General features: G+C 36.9%; 1 protein-coding gene across 1 annotated transcript; it reads left to right on the top strand.

Moving 5' to 3' along the window:
• Positions 1-3,951: 3,951 nt before the first annotated feature.
• LOC107832199 (uncharacterized) lies at positions 3,952-20,533 on the top strand. The gene is made up of 4 exons (XM_016660012.2): positions 3,952-4,111; positions 18,920-19,131; positions 19,969-20,117; positions 20,205-20,533. The coding sequence occupies exons 1-4, from the start codon at positions 4,072-4,074 to the stop codon at positions 20,287-20,289; spliced, it is 486 nt and encodes a 161-aa protein (XP_016515498.1). The 5' UTR covers positions 3,952-4,071; the 3' UTR covers positions 20,290-20,533.
• The last annotated feature ends 457 nt before the right edge of the window (positions 20,534-20,990 follow it).

Below are 20,990 nucleotides of genomic sequence, written 5' to 3'. Positions count from 1 at the left end.
AATAGCTCTGTTTAGCCTTTCTCGTTTTACGTGCGTAGTCTGTGTCTTTTCTGAAAAAATTTTATGCGAAAAATTGATAAAAATGTGAAATTTTGCATTAAAAATAATTTAAGTTGACTACGATCAATGTTTTTTTGTAAATGGACCTGGATCAGTGTTTTGACGATCTCGATGGGTCCGTATCATGATTTGGGTCAGAATTGAATTTGGAAGTCCCTAACTTGATTTAATGTAATTTGTTGAAAACTAGTGATTTGAAGGCTAAAAAGATTTCTAAGTTTGACCGTAGGTTGAATTTGTTGCTACCGGGGTTGGATTTCAGTTTCGAAACTTGTTATAGGTTCGTTTTAGTATTTATGACTTGTCTGCAAAATTCAGTGCAAAACGGAGTTGATTTGACGTGATTCTGACGTCCGGTTGTAAATTTTCATATTCTTGAGTTTCTTTGAAAAATATTGTCCATTTTGATGTTTGATTCGTAGTTCTAGGTCTTATTTTGATATTTTGATCGCACAAGCAAGTTTGTATGATGTTATTACACTTGTGTGCATGTTTGGTTTGGATCCCGAGGGGCTCAGGGGAGTTTCGGATAGGCTACGGACCATTTCAAACTTAGAAGAATGCTCGTTTTTGCTGATATCTGATGTCTGGTGCTTTGTGCTTCGCGATTGCGAAGCTACTTTCGCAATCGCGTAGGGGAACTGGGACAGGGGCGGAATTCCTTCATCGCGATGTGATGGCTGGGATGTGAACGCGAAGCTTTGGTCACGAACGTGGACAGCCTCTCGCGAACGCGTAGGGTTGAAGGGACTTGAGAAGGGGCATGGTTATTACTCTACGCGAACGCGAAGGCCTTGGGGGGGGGGGAGAAGCCTTCGTGAACGCGTGAGGAACATCACAAACGCATAGGCCATTCTGGCTCCTGTGTATTGCAAACACGTCATGCCCTTCGCAAACACGAAGAAGGCCTGATGCCCAGCCAATTAAATATCCCAAAGACGGGATTTTCCTCATTTTTCACCATCGTCTCATTAGAGCTCGGCCTAAAGACGATTTTGAAGAGAAATTTCATCACCATTGCATAGGTTAGTATACTTTAACTCGTTTTCTTCTATTTTCATCAATACCTATTGATTTATAACCTTAATATATGTTCTTTCATGTAGAAAATTAGGGATTTGGGAAGAATTGGGGGGGGGGGGGGTTGTAAAATTGATATTTAGACCTCGAATTGAGGTCAGATTTCAAAACTAATCACATAATCGGGCTCGGGGTGAATGAGTAATTGGGTTTTGGTCCGAATCTCAAGTTTTGACCAAGCCGCCCCGGGGTTGACTTTTGTTGACTTTTTGAAAAAAGTTTAAAGATCTTAACTTTATGTGTTGTAATTAATTTTTCTAGCATTGTTTGTTAATATTAAGTCGATTTTGGTTAGATTCGGTTGGTTCAGAGGTGAATTTTAGAGGAAAGGCCCCGATTGAGCTTTAATTTGCTTGCGGAGCAGGGCAAGTGTTGGGTCTAACCTTGATTTGAGGGAATTAGGAACCCTTGAGCTATGTGTTATGTGATTTACATGTATAGCGGCGTATATGCGAGGTGACGAGTGTATATACGCCGTCAAAATAGTTGTTTTCATGCTTTCCCATATTTCATTAATTATCTTATTCCATGTCTTAACTGTTACATGTCTTAATTGCTTTCTATGCCGTAACTTGTTACTTGTCATCTATTTACTCTTGTATTGAAATGCTCGTTTACTCCATGACTCCACGATTAATTGCTACTTGATTTACTTGTCTTACTTTTACACTTTAATTGTCATATATTTGGCTTGTCTTGTTGCCTTGTATTAATTGTAGTATTTCTTGATTTGGTACAAGGTTCCTTTATGGCTTTGCTTTCTTATTCTTTAATTATAGAGATTCTTGTTAATTGAGTTGTTGAATTGATCACATTTATTAATTTTGTTTATGGATCGGGTTACACGCCGCAACGAGTGAAATAAGGGAGAATTGATATTGATATAGTGGGATCGGGTTGCACGTCGCAATGGATTTTATATGTGATTATGATATGGTGAAATAAGGGAGGATTTATGATATTGATTCTGATTATATGGTAGGATCGGGTTGCGCATTTCAATGGATTTTATATGTGATTCTGATATGATGTAATAAGGGAGGATTATGATATTGATTCTGATTATATGATGGGATCAGGTTGCACGCCGCAACGGATTTTATATGTGATTCTGATATGGTAAAATAAGGAAGGATTATGATATTGATTTTGATTATATGGTGGGATCGGATTGCACGTCGTAACAGATTTTATATGTGATTATGATATGGTGAAATATGGGAGGATTATGATGTTGATTCTGATTATATGGTGAGATCGGGTTTCACGCCACAACGGATTTTATATGTGATTCTGATATGGTGAAATAAGGGAGGATTATAATGTTGATTCTGATATGGTGGGATCGGGTTGCGCGTCGCAACGTATTTTATATGTGATTTTGATATGGTGAAATAAGGGAGGATTATGATATTGATTATGATTATATGGTAGGATCAGGTTGCACTCCGCAACGGATTTTATATGTGATTATGATATGGTGAAATAAGGGAGGATTATGATATTGATTCTGATTATATGGTGGGATCGGGTTGCACGCCGCAATGAATTTTATATGTGATTCTGATATGGTGAAATATAGGAGGATTATGATGTTGATTCTTATTATATGGTGGGATCGGGTTGCGCGCCGTAACGAATTTTATATGTTATTCTTAATATTGATATGGTGAAATAAGAGAGGATTGTGTTTGTACGGTGGGATAGGGTTGCACGCCACAACAGATTGTGTGTTATACATTCATTGTTGCATTGTGTTAGCTTTGAGTGTTTTCATACGAGATTCTGAGGACTGAGGTTTCTAGTTTTACTGATTTCGAGGATCAAGTTTATTTTCATAAGTTAACTGCCTTACTTTTCATGTGTTCGTTTCCTGTTATTATTATTATTATACTGCGTACATGTTATTGTAAGTGACCCGCCTTAGCCTCATCACTACTTCGTCGAGGTTAGACTCGACACTTACAGAGTACATAAGGTCGGTTGTACTCATACTACACTTTATATTTCTTGTGTAGATTTTGGAGTCGGTCCTAGCAACAGTCAGTAAATTATTCGGATTGATTGCCTGACAGAGACTTGATGTACAACTGCACGACGTTCGCAAACCTGAAGTCCCCATCTACCTTATTCTAGATGTTTATTTCATTTCAGACACTCATGTTTTCATTCAGACCATTATTTGTATTACTCTAGTCGCTCGTGTACTTGTGACACCAGTGCTGGAATTGTATCTAGATATCGCTGTTGTTATAGATTTCTCACTCTATTTCAGTTTATTCAGTTTCTTGGTTATTATTTAATTTGAATTGTTAAAAATGGCTAAAAACTATTCTAACGTTGGCTTGCCTAACAAGTGAAATGTTAGGCGCCATTACGGTCCCGGGGATGAGAATTCCGGGTCGTGATACTTTTATATTACAAAAAAAAAGCGAGCAGACAAAAATATTAAATAAAATAATATGCTAATAAAAATTTCTATTAATAAAGTAAAAATACTAAACATTGGATAATAGAATAAAGAAAAATATAGAACAAAAATATTATTCAATTACTATATAAGTCTCTTTAAGATATTGGGTATATCATATTGACAAATAAGATGACAATTGAAATTTATTAAAGCAATACGATCTTATATGTTCAAACAAGTCCGATCATAATTTAATTTAATTAATATTTTTGAATATTGATCGCGAGTACAACTAATAATTCAGTGCCAAATTTATAGGGGTTTTAAGGTATCCTGCCAAAGCAAAAGGCCGAGGGCAACTTTAGCGAAAAGAAGGGGCTGAGGGCAACTTTAGCGAAAAGAAGGGGCTGAGGGCAACTTTAGCGAAAAGAAGGGGCTGAGGGCAACTTCGGCAGTTTAGGAAGTATATCAGTTCAAAGAAATATCCCCCCTTTGAGAATCGTCATTTTAACCATAAGATGGAGCTCATCTCTCTACACTTCTCGCCATTTATTACAAGTAAGATTACGTACCACAATTCTTATTTATCCCGTTATGCTTCACTTACCAGTGAGTTTGTCTTCGTTCTTGATGTTTAATTTGTTTCTGTTTGCCACCTGTAATGCTAACATTGTTATCCCCTCCTATCCATTGGTTAGAAATCAATAGCGCTATTGCATTGAGTTCGCATTTATCAGTTCCCACTGCAGAGTAAAGTGAGTACTATAGTGAAACGGTTCCATATAGTACGAATTGCATTGTGAGTATTCATATACGACCCCAACTAGCTATTTTGGATTGAGGCGCAGTAGTAGTTTTAGTCTGTACCATAGATGAAATTGTAACAAAAAGTAGTTGATGAAGTTGAAATATTGTGTTAACAATTGCAAAGTGATTGTGGATTAAAGGACACCACGGGCGATTTAATAGATTTTGTTCATATCAAATTCAATTGCATTTAATGTTATGTATGGTTGATAATGAACTTACCGTTTAGATAAGAAGATAAAGCTAAATTTCAGTCTGGTTTTTGAGTGTCTGGGGTTATTGATAAGTTTTGAGTAACTGAAGCAAGTACAATTCACATAGGTTCTGGTGCTAAGGGTTGAAGGTCATTGGATTTTTATGTTTACTTGGTATTCAGAGTTGTTGAGATGCAGGGAGAAACTAAGAAAATTATCAGAAACAGTGTTCACTAACAGTGATTGATGAGGCTGGTGTTGTATGTTGATGGGGGCAAATTTTCAACTCAAATGTTATTGTTTAGTGAAATAATGGACCTGTTAGTCTTCAATAAATGGACGGGGACAAAGCTATTGTCCTAGAACTGACATTAACAAAACCGGGAATTTTAAAAAAATAAAATACGTACAGCAAAGAAAGAAAAAGTTTTTAGAGCTAAAATTGGTTGAGGTTTCCCCTGGCTAATTAACTTGCCCTCAGCAAAAGTTCATACTCATGGGGATGTTCTTGGGTAGATGTGTGCCCCTTGTAGTTCTATGTTTGTTGTGGAAGGATTACCTATTATTTGCAGTTTCCTACTTGAAGTTTCCATAGTAGTTAGATGATTTCAAATACATGTTTAGCTTTTGATGAATGATTTTTACAACATTCGGTTCACATCTTCATTATGCTCATGCAAATGGCCTCTTCAGTGGGTTGTGCACTGCATCCCTGATTACACCCACCCCCTCACTCCCACCCCTATCTAGAACCCGGCCCACCCATAAGCCCATCCAATCACCTTTGTTCCACTCCTACTCTAAGTAATGTGTACGCAGACCTTACCGCTATCTTGTGAAGGTAGAAAGACTGTTTCCGATAGACCATCGGCTCGAGAAAAACTTTTCTCTAGCATGTTTGAAAAAGACCAAATATAAGAAAATAAGTAAGAAAATCACTTATCTTTTGAGAAACATTTTCTACGAAAAATATTTTCTTTTATACCAAACACACCAAAAAATATGAACTTATGCTAGCTCAGCTGAGCTATTGCTAGACTCAATCATCCCACAACTGATTATTTTTTTGGAACCTCCTATCAAGGGTCATGTCCTCGATAAGTTGAAGTTGCGCCATGTCATCTCTAATCACCTCTTCCTAATACTTCTATTAGGGCCGGAAACTCGGGTAGTGCGAAATTTAGCTAAACAACGCTATAATAATAATACCAAAGACAATGTAAGTTGATAATAACGACAATTAAAGCATATAAAAGAGGCACAAATTTAACGTGGTTCGGTCAGTATGACTTACGTCCACAAGCGGAGAGGTGCAATTTCACTATACCAACAAGAGTACAAAAGAGAGTATAATATTAGAGATAAAACTCTAATCAGCCTAAAATATCCTCGAGATAATAACCTCACAAGATCACTCCAAAGATGGGATTCACACAAGTATTTTCCAACACTCAACTCTCTTACAAAAATATTCTCAACAAATAAAGGAGGGGGAGAAGAAAAAACGAATTGAATCCTCAATCTTGTTGGTGCATCTGTGACATGAAGGAGGCTACCCTTTTATAGAAAATCAAGGCCAAAATATTTGGCCAAGGCCCAAGAGATAGCCACGTGAGACTTGTCTTGCTTGAATGAGAATGGGCCAACAAGGCGTTTGGTTACAAGGTCAAAGATATGGCCACATTACTAATCTCTACCTTAGTAATATTTTGGTTGATATAGTAAATTTGTTCCACTTTAATGAGCCAAATCATTATTCATAACGCCAACTGGAAGAGATTTCGTGAACATATCAGCAGGATTGTCTCTAGTATTGATCTTCTAAATAGAGACTTTTCCTTCAATAATGGTTTCTTGGATGAAATAATACTTGATATCAATATGCTTCGTCCTCTCATGATACATTTGATATTTAGTCAAGTGAATCGTATTTTGACTATCACAAAAAATGATAATACCATCTTGGTGTAAACTTAGTTCAGCAAATAGACTCTTTAACCATAAAGCTTCTTTGATCACCTCGGTCTTTCCAACTGATAGGGCAACCACCAATGCAAAATACGTAGCCTGTTAGTGATCTTCTTTTCCAAGATCACCTGCATAATCTCAGCCTACAAAACCAACCATAGTGTTAGTATGTCTCCTGAACTCCAAACATGTGTTTGAAGTACCTCGCAAGTATCTGAGAATCCATTTGATATCTTGCCAATGTGTTTTATCAGGGCAAGCCATATATCGACTTACTACACTCACTGCTTGTGAAATATCTAAATGTATACACACAATTGCATGCATAATACTATCGAGTGCACTGGAAAATAGTACCTGTGCTATATACCTCTCTTATTCCTCTAACTGCGGTGACTGAGCAGCTGATAACTTAAAATGAGTAGCAAGAGGGTACTCACTGGTTTAGCATCTTTCATGCCAAACCTCTCCAAGACCTTCTCTAAGTACTTCTTCTGAGTCGGGAATAGCCTGCTGGCTCCTCGATTTCTTTTGATCTTCATGCCTAGGATTTTCTTAGCTACTCCCAAATATTTCTTCTCAAATTCACTTTTCAGCTGACTTTTCAAATTGTGAATTTCTATCAAATTCTTAGCAGCAATGAGCATGTCATCAACATATAACAACAAATAAATAAACGGAAAAGGGCCAGAACTGCCCCTGAAGTATTGAAATTGGTACAAAATTGCCCTCCGTCCACCTATTTGAATAAAAATGCCCCTACCGTTATTTTTTTGGCTCAACATTACCCTTATTACTAACAGAAAATTTATAAAAAAAGATATTTTAAATAATATCCACGTGTCACCGTCCCATTGGCCTAACATAAACCCCAACCCGTAACCCGCCCAAATATTGACCCGCCCCAATTTTAAAACATAACTCTCTTTCTCTCTTTTCGCTATTTCATTTTAGTGAGCATTTACTTACGAGTGTATGTCTACTACTCCCTCTGTTTCAATTTATGTGAACCCATTTGACTAGGCACAGAGTTTAAGAAAAGAGAGAAGACTTTTGAACTTGTGGTGTAAAATGAGGCACATATATTTTGTGTGGCTATAAATCATTGCATAAAGGTAAATTGTTTCCAAATAAGGAAAGAGGTCATTCTTTTTGGCACGGACTAAAAAGAAAATAGGTTTACATAAATTAAAACGGAGGGAGTATTATTCATGAGGCAAACTCAAAATTGAGTTCTCTATTAGAATTATTTTTATGCAAGATGGAAGGAATTGTCATATTCTTCTTAATGCAAAAAGTTTAGATTCTTTTTATTTATGCAATGGATATTCTTTATTATATAATTTTCTTTATTTGAAATTTATGGGGAGGTTTCTTCACTATTTTTTGTCATTCCTCCGTGAAAATTTGAGGATTTGTTTTTCAATTTTTTTTATTGTTTATGTGATGTGTATTTCTATTTTTTATTTATTTCACTATTTATTCAATTAATATGTAAGCTTTTCTACTCCGTGTAACGGGTATTGTGCAATTGTCACATTTCATACACACTGGTTCATATGATGTACTAATAATAGTTAACAATTTTTTGAGATAATTTCTTCAGTATTTATTTTCTTATTTTGATTGTTATCATGGATTCAATTTTCTCGATTAGATTATTATGTTAAGTCTAGTAAAAAAAGGATTTTCTACTCATAATTTGCAAATGAGATAGGCTAATGTGTACGTTGCTATTTCCGGCGGATCCGCCGGTGAATTCCGCCCAAGTAGCAACAAGGCGGAGAGAGAGAGAGTTGTGTTTTAAAATCGGAGTGTGTCAATATTCAGACGGGTTAAGGGTGAGTTTAGTTATATTTTAGTTGAAGTTTAAGTTAGGCCAATGGAACGGTGACACGTGAATATTAATTAAATTTTCTTTTCCCCCCAGAATTTTCTGTTAGTAATAAGGGTAATGTTGAGCCAAAAAAATAACGGTAGGGGCATTTTTATTCAAATAGGTGGACGGAGGGCATTTTTGTACCAATTTCGATACTTCAGGGTTAGTTTTGGCCCTTTTCCGATAAATAAATGAACCATCATTTAACTTCCGGAAATAAACACAACTATCATACATGTTCCTCAAATAACCATGACCCAACATAAATGAATCAAATTTGTAATACCATTGTCTTGGAGACTGTTGTAATTCGTATAAGGATTTCTTCAACAATCAAATATGATCTTCTTTTCCTTCAATTTCAAATCCTTCGGGGGTTGATTCATGTATATTTGTTCCTTAAGTTCGCCATGTAAGAAAGTTGTCTTAACATCAAGCTGTTTTAATTCCAAATCATACATGACCACTAAAGCAAGCAAGATACCAATGGAGATGTGCTTAACAACAGATGAGAAAATATCATTAAAAACAAGTCCTTGTACCTGATTATAGCTCTTTGCAACTATTCGTGCCTTACACCTTGCATCTTCAACGCCTAAAATGCTTTCCGTTTTCTTGAATACCCATTTGCAACCAACAATTTTCTTTCCTGATGGCGGCTTCACAAGAGACCAGGTACCATTTTTGTGGAGAGACTCAATTTTTTCATTCATTGCAATCAGCCATTTGGCTGAACCAGCACCCAAAAACTACTTCTAAATATTTTGATGGTTCTTCAATTTCTTCAATTTCCTGTGCAACTGAAAAAGCAAATGCAACATAATCTCCAAACCATGATGATTGCTTACTTTCTCATCTTGGTCTATGTTTGGCCATGGAATACTCCTCTGGTTCGACTTCAGGAGTCTCAATTTTAGGAATTTCAGCTTCTGACTCAACTTTAGGAGTTTCAACTGTATTTTGCTCCAAAGTTGATAGCTTGGCTCAGAAGTATAAAGTTTTGTAATGCACAAGAGGAAAAGATGATTTTATTCATGAACCAGCCCGCTATTTATTTAGAGCATATACAAACTAAAACACATGTTTGCATCAGTGGACGTTCCGGATAAGTTAAATTAGTAGACATTAGCAGATAATTAGCAGGAAATAAAGAAGGATAAGGAGAAAGAACTCAAGTAATAAATGGAACTAACTAATATGATAAGATTTTGTGCAACAGAATATACTAGAATACAGGAAACTAACATATCTTAGCACTAGTAAATAGGAAGCTAATAACAAATTCCTAAACTGAAATATAACAAATATTATCCTTTAATACAACCCCGCAGGTTGGGGATGACTAGAACAAGCCCCAACTTGTGAAAATTGCACAGAAATGTTGTACATGGAAGAGGCTTGGTGAGAATGTTAGCAACTTGATAGTAGAGTGAAGTTGATGAACCTCAAGTATTTTTTGTTGAACTAGCTCATGAACAAAATGGAAATTAATAGCTACATGCTTTATCTTACTGTGAAAAGTTGGATTAGCACAAATGTAGGTGGTGCTAACGTTGTCACTAAGTACTGTTGGTGGAGCGGACAATGGAAAATGAAGCTCATGGAGCAAATTCATGAGCCAATTAACTTCAGAAACAATAGCAACAACAGCTCGGTACTCAGCTTCCATAGATAAGCGTGAGAAAGACCTTGCTTTTTGGAAGACCAAGAGATTGGTGAATTCCAAGGTAGACAACATAACCTATTATTCAGGTTCTGTCTTGTGGATTTCCAGCCTAATCAGTCAGAATAAGCAAGTAAATGCTCTGTTGTTTGTCGACTTAACTTAACTCCTATTGTGCTGGTGTGGTTCAAGTAGCGTAGCAAACGTCTGATGCTTTTCCAGTGAGACACTTTTGGATTATGCATAAACGGAGACAACTTGCGAACATCAAACTCGACGTCAGACCTAGTGAAGGATAGGCCGTGAAGCTTACCAATGATTCTTCTGTAAAGTAGCAGAATCGGCTTCAGAATCAACGAAGGAGTAGGTTGATGTCATCGGTGTTGGGAGACCTTTACAATTAGCCATATGCAATTTATCCAAAAGATCCATGACATAATTGTGTTGAGACAAATATATGGTAGTTGGCGTTGATGTTACCTCAACACCCAAAAAATAATGCAAGAGCCCAAGATCTCTTAGAGAGAATCATTGAGAAAGAGACCCAATGATGGACCTGACACTTCTCTCAACGTTTCCCGTAATAATTATGTCATCAACATAGATGAGAATGTAAACAATAACCTGAAAAAGTATGAAGGATATACAAAGATGAACCAAAATTGGACAACCCAATACTTGTCAAATAGTTAATGAGCTCAGTGTACCACGCCCGAGGAGCTTGCTTAAGTCCGTATATTGCTTTTTTTTTTTTTAGCCTGCAAATATATGTTGAATGTTCAGAGGACTCGAAACCAGGAGGTTGTCTCAGGTACGCTTCTTCTTCTGCAAGTCTGCCTTGTAAGAAGGCATTATTAACATCCAAATGATGAATAAGCCATGAGCGTTGGGCAGCAATTGCAAGGACCAAAAAGACTGTTATAGGCTTGAAAACGGGGCTGAATGTAGAATGATAATCCAAACTAAGACTTTGCATGAAATCTTTGGCTACTAGGCGAGCCTTATACCCAGTGTTTTAGATAGCGTGCGGCGACAAATAGCGACGAGGGTCTGCTTCACTGAGGCGAGAGGCGCCTTTTTGATGTGAAGCGACAATTTATACAAAAAAATAAAATATTATATATATAACTAAAAATTCAATAGCAATAATATATTAATTCAAAAAAATTAAAAATTCAAAAATCCAAAGTGAAGCTGTGAAAAATTGAAAAAACAAAAAACAGAGCAGAAAAAAGAAAGAAGAAGAGAAGAAGAACTGAAGAAGCTCTCTGAACTGAAGAAAAAACAGAGCTTTTCTCAGACTGTTCTGTTGAGTGCAACAACAGTGATAAAAAACAGAGCCAAAAAAAAAAAGAAGAGAAGAAGAAGAAGAAAAAGGAAGAAAAAACATAGCAACACAGACTTTATTCTGTTGTAGCAGCAGCGATAAAAAACAGAGCCCAAAACAAAAAGAAAGAAGAAGAGAAGAATTAGAAGAAAAAGGAAGAAAAAACAGAGCAACACAGACTTTGTTCTGTTGTAGCAGCAGCGATAAAAAACAGAGCCCAAAACAAAAAGAAAGAAGAAGAGAAGAAGAAGAAGAAAGAACAAAGAAAAAAATTGGACAGAGTCATAGAACAGAAACTCGAAGAAAGAAGAAAGGAGAAGAAGAAAGAAGAAAAGAGATTAAGAGAAGCATACCTGATGAAGAAACTTGAAGAAGAAAGGAAATAGCTGGTCTGCTGTAGGTCTGTTGTCGACTTGAAGGAGAAAGAGTAAAGAAATCGCGAGCCCTAATTTTTTGTTTTAACAGATCGCTGCTGCTGCCTTCTTCTTTTCTTTTTTGCAAAAAAGCGACGCTACAGGTCGCCACACGCTACAGAGGCAGACGCAGAGGCGCTCGCCTCTTTGAAAACGCTACGCCACACTGTAAAATAGCAATGGCAGCTCGCATCGCCTTGCCTCATGCTATTACCGCTGAGGCGAGCGCTATTTACAACTCTGCTTATACCTGTCAATACTGTCGTCATCAGGTTTAAGTGTAATTTTAAACAACCACTTACTGTCCACAACATTCCGAGAGGGATCACTAGGAACCAAATCCCATGTCTGGTTTCTGACTTAAGCATCATATTCTGCTTTCTCGCTTCTTGCTATTGGTGGTATAGTTGGGCTTGACGGTGGGAGCGGGAAATTGGTGGTGAGATATTGGTTTTGGCAAGAAAATTCTTGGGATTCAGGCTATTTGTTTTTTATCGGGTAACCATTGGGGGAGAAATGGTGGATGGTTTTGATTGTAATGGAGGAGCAAGAACGTGTTGGGGTTGGGATTCTATGAGTGGCTGTGGTTGAGGGGCTTGGACAGATGTGGTAACTTTAGAGGTCCGACGGCTATAGGTTTGGGTAATGGGTGGTTTACTTTTTGTTGCATGAGGAGATAGGATTGATTGAGTTGGGGAGGAAGAATCAGAGGTGTGTGTTGCATTATTGGGATAAGGTCGAGAATTACCGGAGGTTTGCGATGCTGCTGGAGAAAGAACGGAGCAAGACTTTTGTGCATGTGTAGACAACAACGGAGGTAGCTCCAAACAATGTGAATCTATTAGGATATCTGTTTGGCCTTTCGGCGGAGATACGTCATCCCAAGAAATTTTCATATTTTAATTTCTGTAATTAGAGAAAATATTGGCAAAAGGATAATTATTTCCAAAAAGTACTAACATCTCTCGAAAGATAGATTTTGGAGGTGGTTGGTTCAAAGCATTGATGGCAGTAATATTTATTTGAAAATCTCAATTAAACACAGGGCTTTAGTTTTGAATCAAGCTTGTTTTGTGAATATGCTTTTAGCCACGTTTAACATGAGCAACCAAAAATTTTGACGTTGTCATAATTTGGCAACTCTTGAAATAAAATATCATACAGACACTTGTCTTTTAAATTTGGAGTTATCATTCTGTTAATGAGAAAATTAGCTCGATGACATGCAAAACTCCAAAATATGGCTGGTAAGGAAGCTTGATGCATTAGAGTTTTGGTAGTCTCGACAATATGGCGATGTCGTCGTTCTACCAGAGCAACTCTTTGTAGAGTATAAGGTGGGAAAATTAAGTGTTCAATGCCTTGTGATTTTAAATATGAAGTTAAGCTTTGAAATTCACCACCTCCGTTAGTATAAAAAGGTAATATTTTTGTTTGAAACCAACGTTCGAGCAATGGATGTAGTGTTTTGAAAACATCTAAAATCTCGTTTTTGGATTGTATTGTACGGAGCCACAAGTATTTTGAATATTGATCGGCAAACAAAACATAATATCTTTTTCTAAACTGGTGAAGGTCCGCACAAATCACGGTAAATAATTTGTAGCGAGGTTTGACTCAGCAAAGATCTTGTAGAAAAAGATTATCTATGGCTTTTATTTGATTGACATGAATTACAAATCGAAAGAGACTCTTTCATAACTGGAATGGAAAATTTATTCAAAAGTATATCTAAATTATGGCATATTGGATGCCCCAAACGCCGATGCAACAAATCTAAAGACACAACCAAATTGCATTGCGATTGAGAAGAAGGGTTGTGTAGCGGCCATTCATATAGTCGTCCTCAACTCTCTGCCCTTGAACCAGTGGCCCCCCCATACTCAGATCATTCACAAGATAAGAGAATAGAAAGAATTCAATGGATGTTTTATTGTCGTGACAAAATTGAGAAACTGAAATTAAGTTGTTGGCAATGAAAGGGGAGCCAAGGATATTGGATAATTGAGAGCGGCAAACTCGAGCTGAGTGTCCAATGCGGTTACATAACTGGAAAACTAAATTGTTGTCTTGCTGATTGGTAGGACGATTGCGCCATTGCTGAGAACGATTCTGCTGCCTGTTGTTTTGACGCCTGTTGTTGTTGTTGGTGTTGGTCATTATTTGAGAGTTGGTCTTACGACCAACAACAACAGTGATTGTGGTAGAGGTGTGAGGCAGAGCATTGTGTTTGAGGAAAAGCTCATGGTCAATAAGCTTTTCAAATAGTTCTTCATACGAGATAGGTGTGTCACGTGCTAGAGACGGTTCTGAAATGCTGTTCTGGTCCAAGCCCATTGACAGCTGATGCTGATATCAAGCCTGAAGACAGGTGCTCCTGTAGTCGCAAGTTCATTGCAGAGACATCAGACTTGATTTAGATAGTCCATGACAGGAAGGCTCTCTTTGGTGAGATGAGCAAGGCAATCTCGCAAGTTAAATACACAAGTTTGCGACTTATTGGCATAAGCAATATGGAGGTAATCCCATGCTGCTCTGCGGTGGTTGCAGCAGCTACAATGGTAGCAGGAGTTGGATCGACTGACGCTAAAATAGTGTTTTGGATTAACTGGTTCTGACGAAACCAATTAACATAATCGGGATTGGCAATTGTCTGGTTGTTTGTTGTGGTGGTCTGGACAGGAGAAGGGACGGTCCCATCTAGATGGCCATAGAGATTGTGTTCTCTCATGAGCATGAACACTTGTGCCTTCCAGTGGGAGAAGTTAGCATGTTTGATCGGAAGAAGGGTAATCGGGTTGAATGAACAATAGAGGTGGTGCTTGTTGCATCGGAATTGGTAACAGAGAGTGCCATTTGTATTGGCTGGGTGGGTAACAAGAACCTTAGAACTCTCTGTGGAGAAAGATGTTATTGATACCATATAAAATTTTGTAATGCACCAGATGAAAAGATGATTTTATTCATGAACCAACATGCTCTTTATATAGAGCAAATCAAACTAAAATACATATAAAAATGGAACTAACTGATGTGATAAGATTTTGCACAACAGAATACACTAGAATACAGGAAACTAACAAATCCTAAAACTTGAAAATAGGAAGGTAATAATAAACTCCTAAATTAAAGGATAACAAATATTATCCTTTAATAAGAAGGAATGTCAATCTCAACCTCCACCTGCTTCTGTGTGCTCTTTCTTTTATCTGTATTACAAGAACTAGGAGACTCTTTTCTAGAATGTAACATAGAAGATTTATCAAAAGTTACATCTCTGCTAATTATAAATTTTGGTGCAATGGAAGCAGGATACCATAGTCTGTATCTTTTCACCCTAAATGCATACTCAAGGAAAATACACTTCTTAGCCCTTGGCTCTAATTTTTCATCCTTTACATGCATATATGCAGGGCAATCAAATATCTTTAAATCAGAATAATTAGCAGGAGTACCTGATTACATTTCCTCTAGATTCTTAAAATTCAGCGGTGCAGAAGGAGCACGGTTAACAATATAACAAGTTGTGGAAATAGCCTCTGCCCAAAAGGCGTTTGTCAACCCGACATCTAAAATCATGCAACGAGCTCTTTCCAAAAGAGTTTTGTTCATTCTTTCTGCTATACCATTTTGCTGAGGTGTCATCCTCACAGTGCGGTGTCGAGCAATTCTTTCATTCTTGCAAAATTCATTGAACTATCATTACAGAATTTTTAGCCATTATCTATTCTAAGTCGCTTAACTTGTTTTCCTGTTTGCTTCTCAATCAAAAATTTTCATTGTTTGTAAGTTAGGAAAACATCACTTTTATTTTTTAGAAAATAAACCCAAACTTTCCTTGAATAATCATCAATGAAAGTTAATATATACTTGATACCACTTTTTGACAGGGTCCCGGAAGGACCCCAAAGATCTGAATGAATGTAATCTAAAGTATCTTTTGTTCTATGGATTGTTGGAGATTTGAAGCTAACACTTTTCTGCTTCCTGAACACAGTGTTCGTAGAACTCTATATTCCCAGTACTTTGTCCACTCAAAAGACCTCTTTTGCTGAGGATGGAAAGGCTGAGGATGGAAAGACTTTTTCTCTCACATGCCCCAATTGCATATGCCACAATTTGGTGATGTTAAAATTAGACTTATCTGATATTGAAGCTACAACATCAGCTGTAACAGTGGATCCCAATAAAGTGTACAACGTACCAGATCTGCGTGCTTTCATGACCACAAGAACACCTCGAGAAACTTGCAGAACTTCATCTTTACCTGTGTATTTGCACCTAAGAGATTCTACAGTGCCCAAATAAATGAGATTTTTTTTCAAGTCAGGAACATATTTAACATTGTTGAGTGTTCTCACCACACTATCGTGCATTTTGATTCGGACTGGACTTTTACCAATGACGTTGCAGCCATCATTGTTGCTCGTCATGACAACTCCACCTTCAACAGATTCATATGTTGTAAACAAATCCCAATTGGGACACATATGATAAGAATAACCTGAATTCAAAATCTACTCATTGTTAGATTTGAAATATTATTAGTTACTAAAAGTATAGTTCTCTCAGTCTAATCAACAACTACACTTGCTTTGGCGGTGTTAGTATTCTTGTGCTCATTTTTCTTCTCTGTATGCTTTTTTTTGTTTTTCAACTAAAAGCATTCAGAGATAATGTGGCCTCTCTTATGACTATTTGCACACTACATTTCTGTATCTGAACTTTGACCTTGATTTAGACCCCCACTACTTCAATTTTTCTTATTAGATCTTCTTCTCACAAACAACTCTTCCCCTTGGTTCATACTAGTTTCTCCAATAATATCTTTATCTATCTATTCTTTTGATTTCAAAATAAATTCGATATCTTTATAAGAGATATTATCCTTTTCATAAAACATAGTATTTATTAAATGCTTAAATGACTGGGGTTGGGAAACAAACAATAACACGTCTTGATTCTCATATTTGATTTTAGCATCTATGTTACTCAAATCTGTAAGATGTATGAGTATAGAGGTACCTTCAACCATACGAAAAGAGTAGAGTTGTTGCTTTAGGTAAAGCTTATTTTAAACTATCCTTTTTCATGTACAGGTTTTCAGCTTTTCCCATATACCTTTGGCTGAGCTTTCTACGACAACTTCACGCAAAACCTCATTTGAGAGATTTAGAATGATACTAGCTTTTACCTTCTATGACGGCAAACTCATTGTCCATTTTATCCGGCTTTTTCTCCTTTTCTTTTCTTGCAGTGTTATGTCTAAGCCATCCTGAATTAGGATAGCTTTCATTCTTAATTGCCAAATCCCGAAATTTGTACTTCGGTCAAATTTCTCAATATAAGTCTTTGTTAGAGTCATATTGGCTATTGAAATTAACTCGGTTAGATCCAGCTCTAATACCAATTTGTTAGGATTGGAAACTCGGGTAGTGTGAAATTTAGCCAAACAACGTTATAATGGCAATAACAAGGACAATGCAAGTTGATAATAACGACAATTAAAGCATATAAAGACACAGATTTAACGTGGTTCGGTTAGTGTGACCTATGTCCACAAGCGAAGAGCAATTTCACTATACCAACAAGAGTACAAAAGAGAGTACAAGATAAAACAAAACTCTAATCAACCCAAAATATCTCCGAGAGAATAACCTTACAAGATCACTCAAAATAAGGGATTCACACAAGTGTTTCCCAACACTCAACTCTCTTACAAAAATACTCTCAATAAATATAGGAGGAGGAGAAGAAACAAGAATTGAATTCCCAATCTTGTTGGTGCATCTGCAACGTGAAGGAAGTTGCCCTTTTATAGAAAATTAAGGCCAAAATACTTGGCCAAGAGATAGCCACATGGGACTTGTCTTGCTTAAATGAGAATGGGCAACAAGGCCTTTGGTTACAAGGCCAAAGCTATGGCCACGTTACAACTTCTTTGGCCTACTTCTACCTTTCCTCAGGCTCACCATGGCCGACCTCTCACACCTCGCTGGGGCATCAATGCATCTCCTCTTCATATGCCTGTACAATCTCAGCCTCGCTTCTCGCATCTTGTCCACCACGAAGGCCACGCCCACCTTGTCCCGAGTATCTTCATTCTTAATCTTATCTCTCCTTGTATGCCTACACATCCATTTGAGTATCCTCATTTTCGCTACTTGGATCTTCTGGACATGGGAATTCTTGACTGGCTAATATTCCGCCCGATACAACATATTCGGCTGTAGAACTTACCTTTAAGTCTTGGTGGCACATTCTTATCACAAAAAACACCAGATGCGAGCCTCCATTTCATCCACTAAACCAATACGATGTGTGACATCATCGTCAATCTCCCCATTACCTTAGATTATTGACTCCAGGTATTTGAAACTTCCTTTCTTAGGGATAACTTGTGTAACAAGCCTAACGTCCCCGTCTGCTTTATGGGTCACGTCACTGAAAAAGGCACATAATGTACACTTAAAAATATGTGTATGATTGGACTTGAGTTAAATCGTGAACATAAGACTTAAATGTTAAGTAATTATGTAGAGTAGACGTTCTTCTTGAGCTGCCAAAAGGACATATTGGCATAACAAAATCCTTCGTTTAACGAAATGGCTATGCTTTGTAATTTAGTCGGTAAGACGATTGTTAGCTATATGATGTGATGGTTTCAAAATATTTCTCTATTTGTCAATATCCCTAAGTTGATTTGGGCATGTTATTGTGATTGTTTAATAGTTTAAGTACTGGAGCTTTCTAAAAATTTGCTACTTGTTTGTCATTTTAACTCTTGGATGGTACAGAATATATTGGTGATATAATGCAGTTTAAGCAAGTGCTATATAGTACGAGAGCCTAAATAATGAAGAATTAGCCAACATAAGCAGATTGAAATTGTTGCTGTATCCAATGCCAAACAGGTTTCCCAGTTTCAATACTTTAACTGCTTGCCCTGTTGTGTTCAAAGGCTTATGCTTAGCTGTCTAGTTTTCAGTATTCCTCTCTGTGAATTATTCCAGGATGTTTCTGAACTATTTGTGGAAAGAATTTTAAGATAATGGAAGATAAAAGGGTCAAATATATATTTTCTTATAGCTTATCTTGATTTTTGATCTTTGAAGCAACCGGAACATTGAAATCTAGAGATTGCAATGCGTTATCTACACGCATTTATCCTCTTGGTTCGACCAAGTCAAAAGAATCTGCTAGCAGAGTGTTCAGAGTAACTTCTGCACTTGCAGAAACAGCAGTGTCTATTGCAGTTGCTGCCACAGTTGTGGGTGCTGCAGCAACTATTCTTGTAAGGAGAACTAAAGCTTCTGAAGCAATTGAGGTGAGTTGAAAGCTGACAAGAGTTATTTCTTCTGATATAAATATTTGTTCATATCCTAGAGCAGCTCAATCAAATATTTAATCTTAGCGCTGAAATTACACTTAAGGACATTTTCTGATACTGATCTTGGAGTACAATGAAAATCTCGTTGCCTTCTATCCCAAAATGAACATATGTTTTATACCTTAAAAATATCGAGGAAGACACGGCTTTTTCTTCTACCATTGTTTGACAACATTTTCGTCTTTCAAGAAAAGAAGAAACATATTTGTTCGGTGAAGGGCAACAACAAAAAATGTTTTCTCCAGCAGAAAGCTTGCGAGTTAGCATTTTCAGTCAACTGTTGCATCAATTTGTATTCAGATATATCCTGCTAAATATTCTACTGCAACGAAAAAGGAAATGATATTTGTTTCTAGCAATTCAGTGAGGTTAACCTAATGTACCAATCTGTAGTTGGTTAGTTTCTGCTCCTCTTGGTTTGATTATTGATGTATCTCATCCGTATAAAAACTAAAATAGGCCAAGATTCGCCTAGCTTCTGATCAGAAAAAAGAAATTCAGAATTACTTTTGCATTTACGGTGGAAACAGTTCTTTCAGTTAGTAGAACAATTTTGCCATTTCATTATCCATTTTCAGCTTGTTCTCTCTTTGAAGCAAAGATTAAAGATTTGTGCAGTAGCAGGTTATTCTCCAAACTAACCAGAAAAAGAGAAATACTATGCAGAATTGTGAAGTTTAAGTAGGGGAGAAATCAAATGATTTGTAGCTCAAATGCACTTCTTATTATGCTCTTAGACTATCCCCTTTGATTGTTGTTCTTATCAATAGACAGGCCCCGCCGAAAATCTGTGAAGACTGCGGTGGCTCTGGAATTTGTGCAGAATGCAGAGGGGAAGGGTTTGTGCTAAAAAGGATGTCCGATGAAAATTCTGAGAGAGCAAGACTGATGGCAAAGAACGCAGCCACAAGATATACAGCAGGGTATGTTTTCCATTTCGTTAAGCCCCTCGTTCATATGCACTGAGCTCTAGCCTCTAAGTATATGAACTCATATCATGCATTTGGCAGGCTTCCCAAAAAGTGGAGCTACTGTATGAAATGCAACGCGGCTCGCTCCTGTAATTCATGTGGCGGCAGTGGGAAGTTGAACTAATTGTTAAATTGCCTTAGGATTTACCATATCATTCAATTGTGTCAATATAGTGGCAAAATTTGAAGAATATGTAGGCGGTATTCTATGCATATCCTAATTATGTATAGTTTGTCAATAATTCTTTTGGAATATGGTCTTCTTGTGATAGTGCTGTAACTTATCCATTTTCAAGACTCAATCTGATGTTTACATTTTCTATGTCCTTATTGAAATGAGGTAAATACTTCCTACGAGGTATGTGGAATAACATGATGCGATTTTCATACTACCTAAACTTCATAAACCAAAAAAGCATCGAGATATTTAAGATTCAGCTTCTTGATGTTGAATCTGGTATTTGTAATTCCACCACTTTTTAGGTAATGATTTGCCATAATAATGGCCATTTGCATCCTAAAGTATTGCTGCGCTTTATATTTTCTGATATTCGAAATTCATTGAGAAGCTTGCTTAACGCAAGTCTCATTTTAACCTTAACAGACCATTTTACTACCCAGGAAGCTCCGGTACTATTGAACTACCAAATGTGATTGGAAATTAGAGCTCCATGCTACTTTGCACTTCTACTCAAAATATCATGAATCCACAATTTAGTTATTTTATTAGGGAATTTTTCCTTCCTATGTAATATTTGAAACTTATTTATCAAAATTGTCCTAATTTTGTATGTTACCTGCCATAAACAAGGATTACTTATAAAT

This window comes from Nicotiana tabacum, chromosome 17, assembly GCF_000715075.1.
Source record: "Nicotiana tabacum cultivar K326 chromosome 17, ASM71507v2, whole genome shotgun sequence".
NCBI lineage: Eukaryota > Viridiplantae > Streptophyta > Magnoliopsida > Solanales > Solanaceae > Nicotiana > Nicotiana tabacum.
Note: the sequence above shows the minus strand (reverse complement) of the source record. Positions and strands in the feature narration are given on the sequence as shown.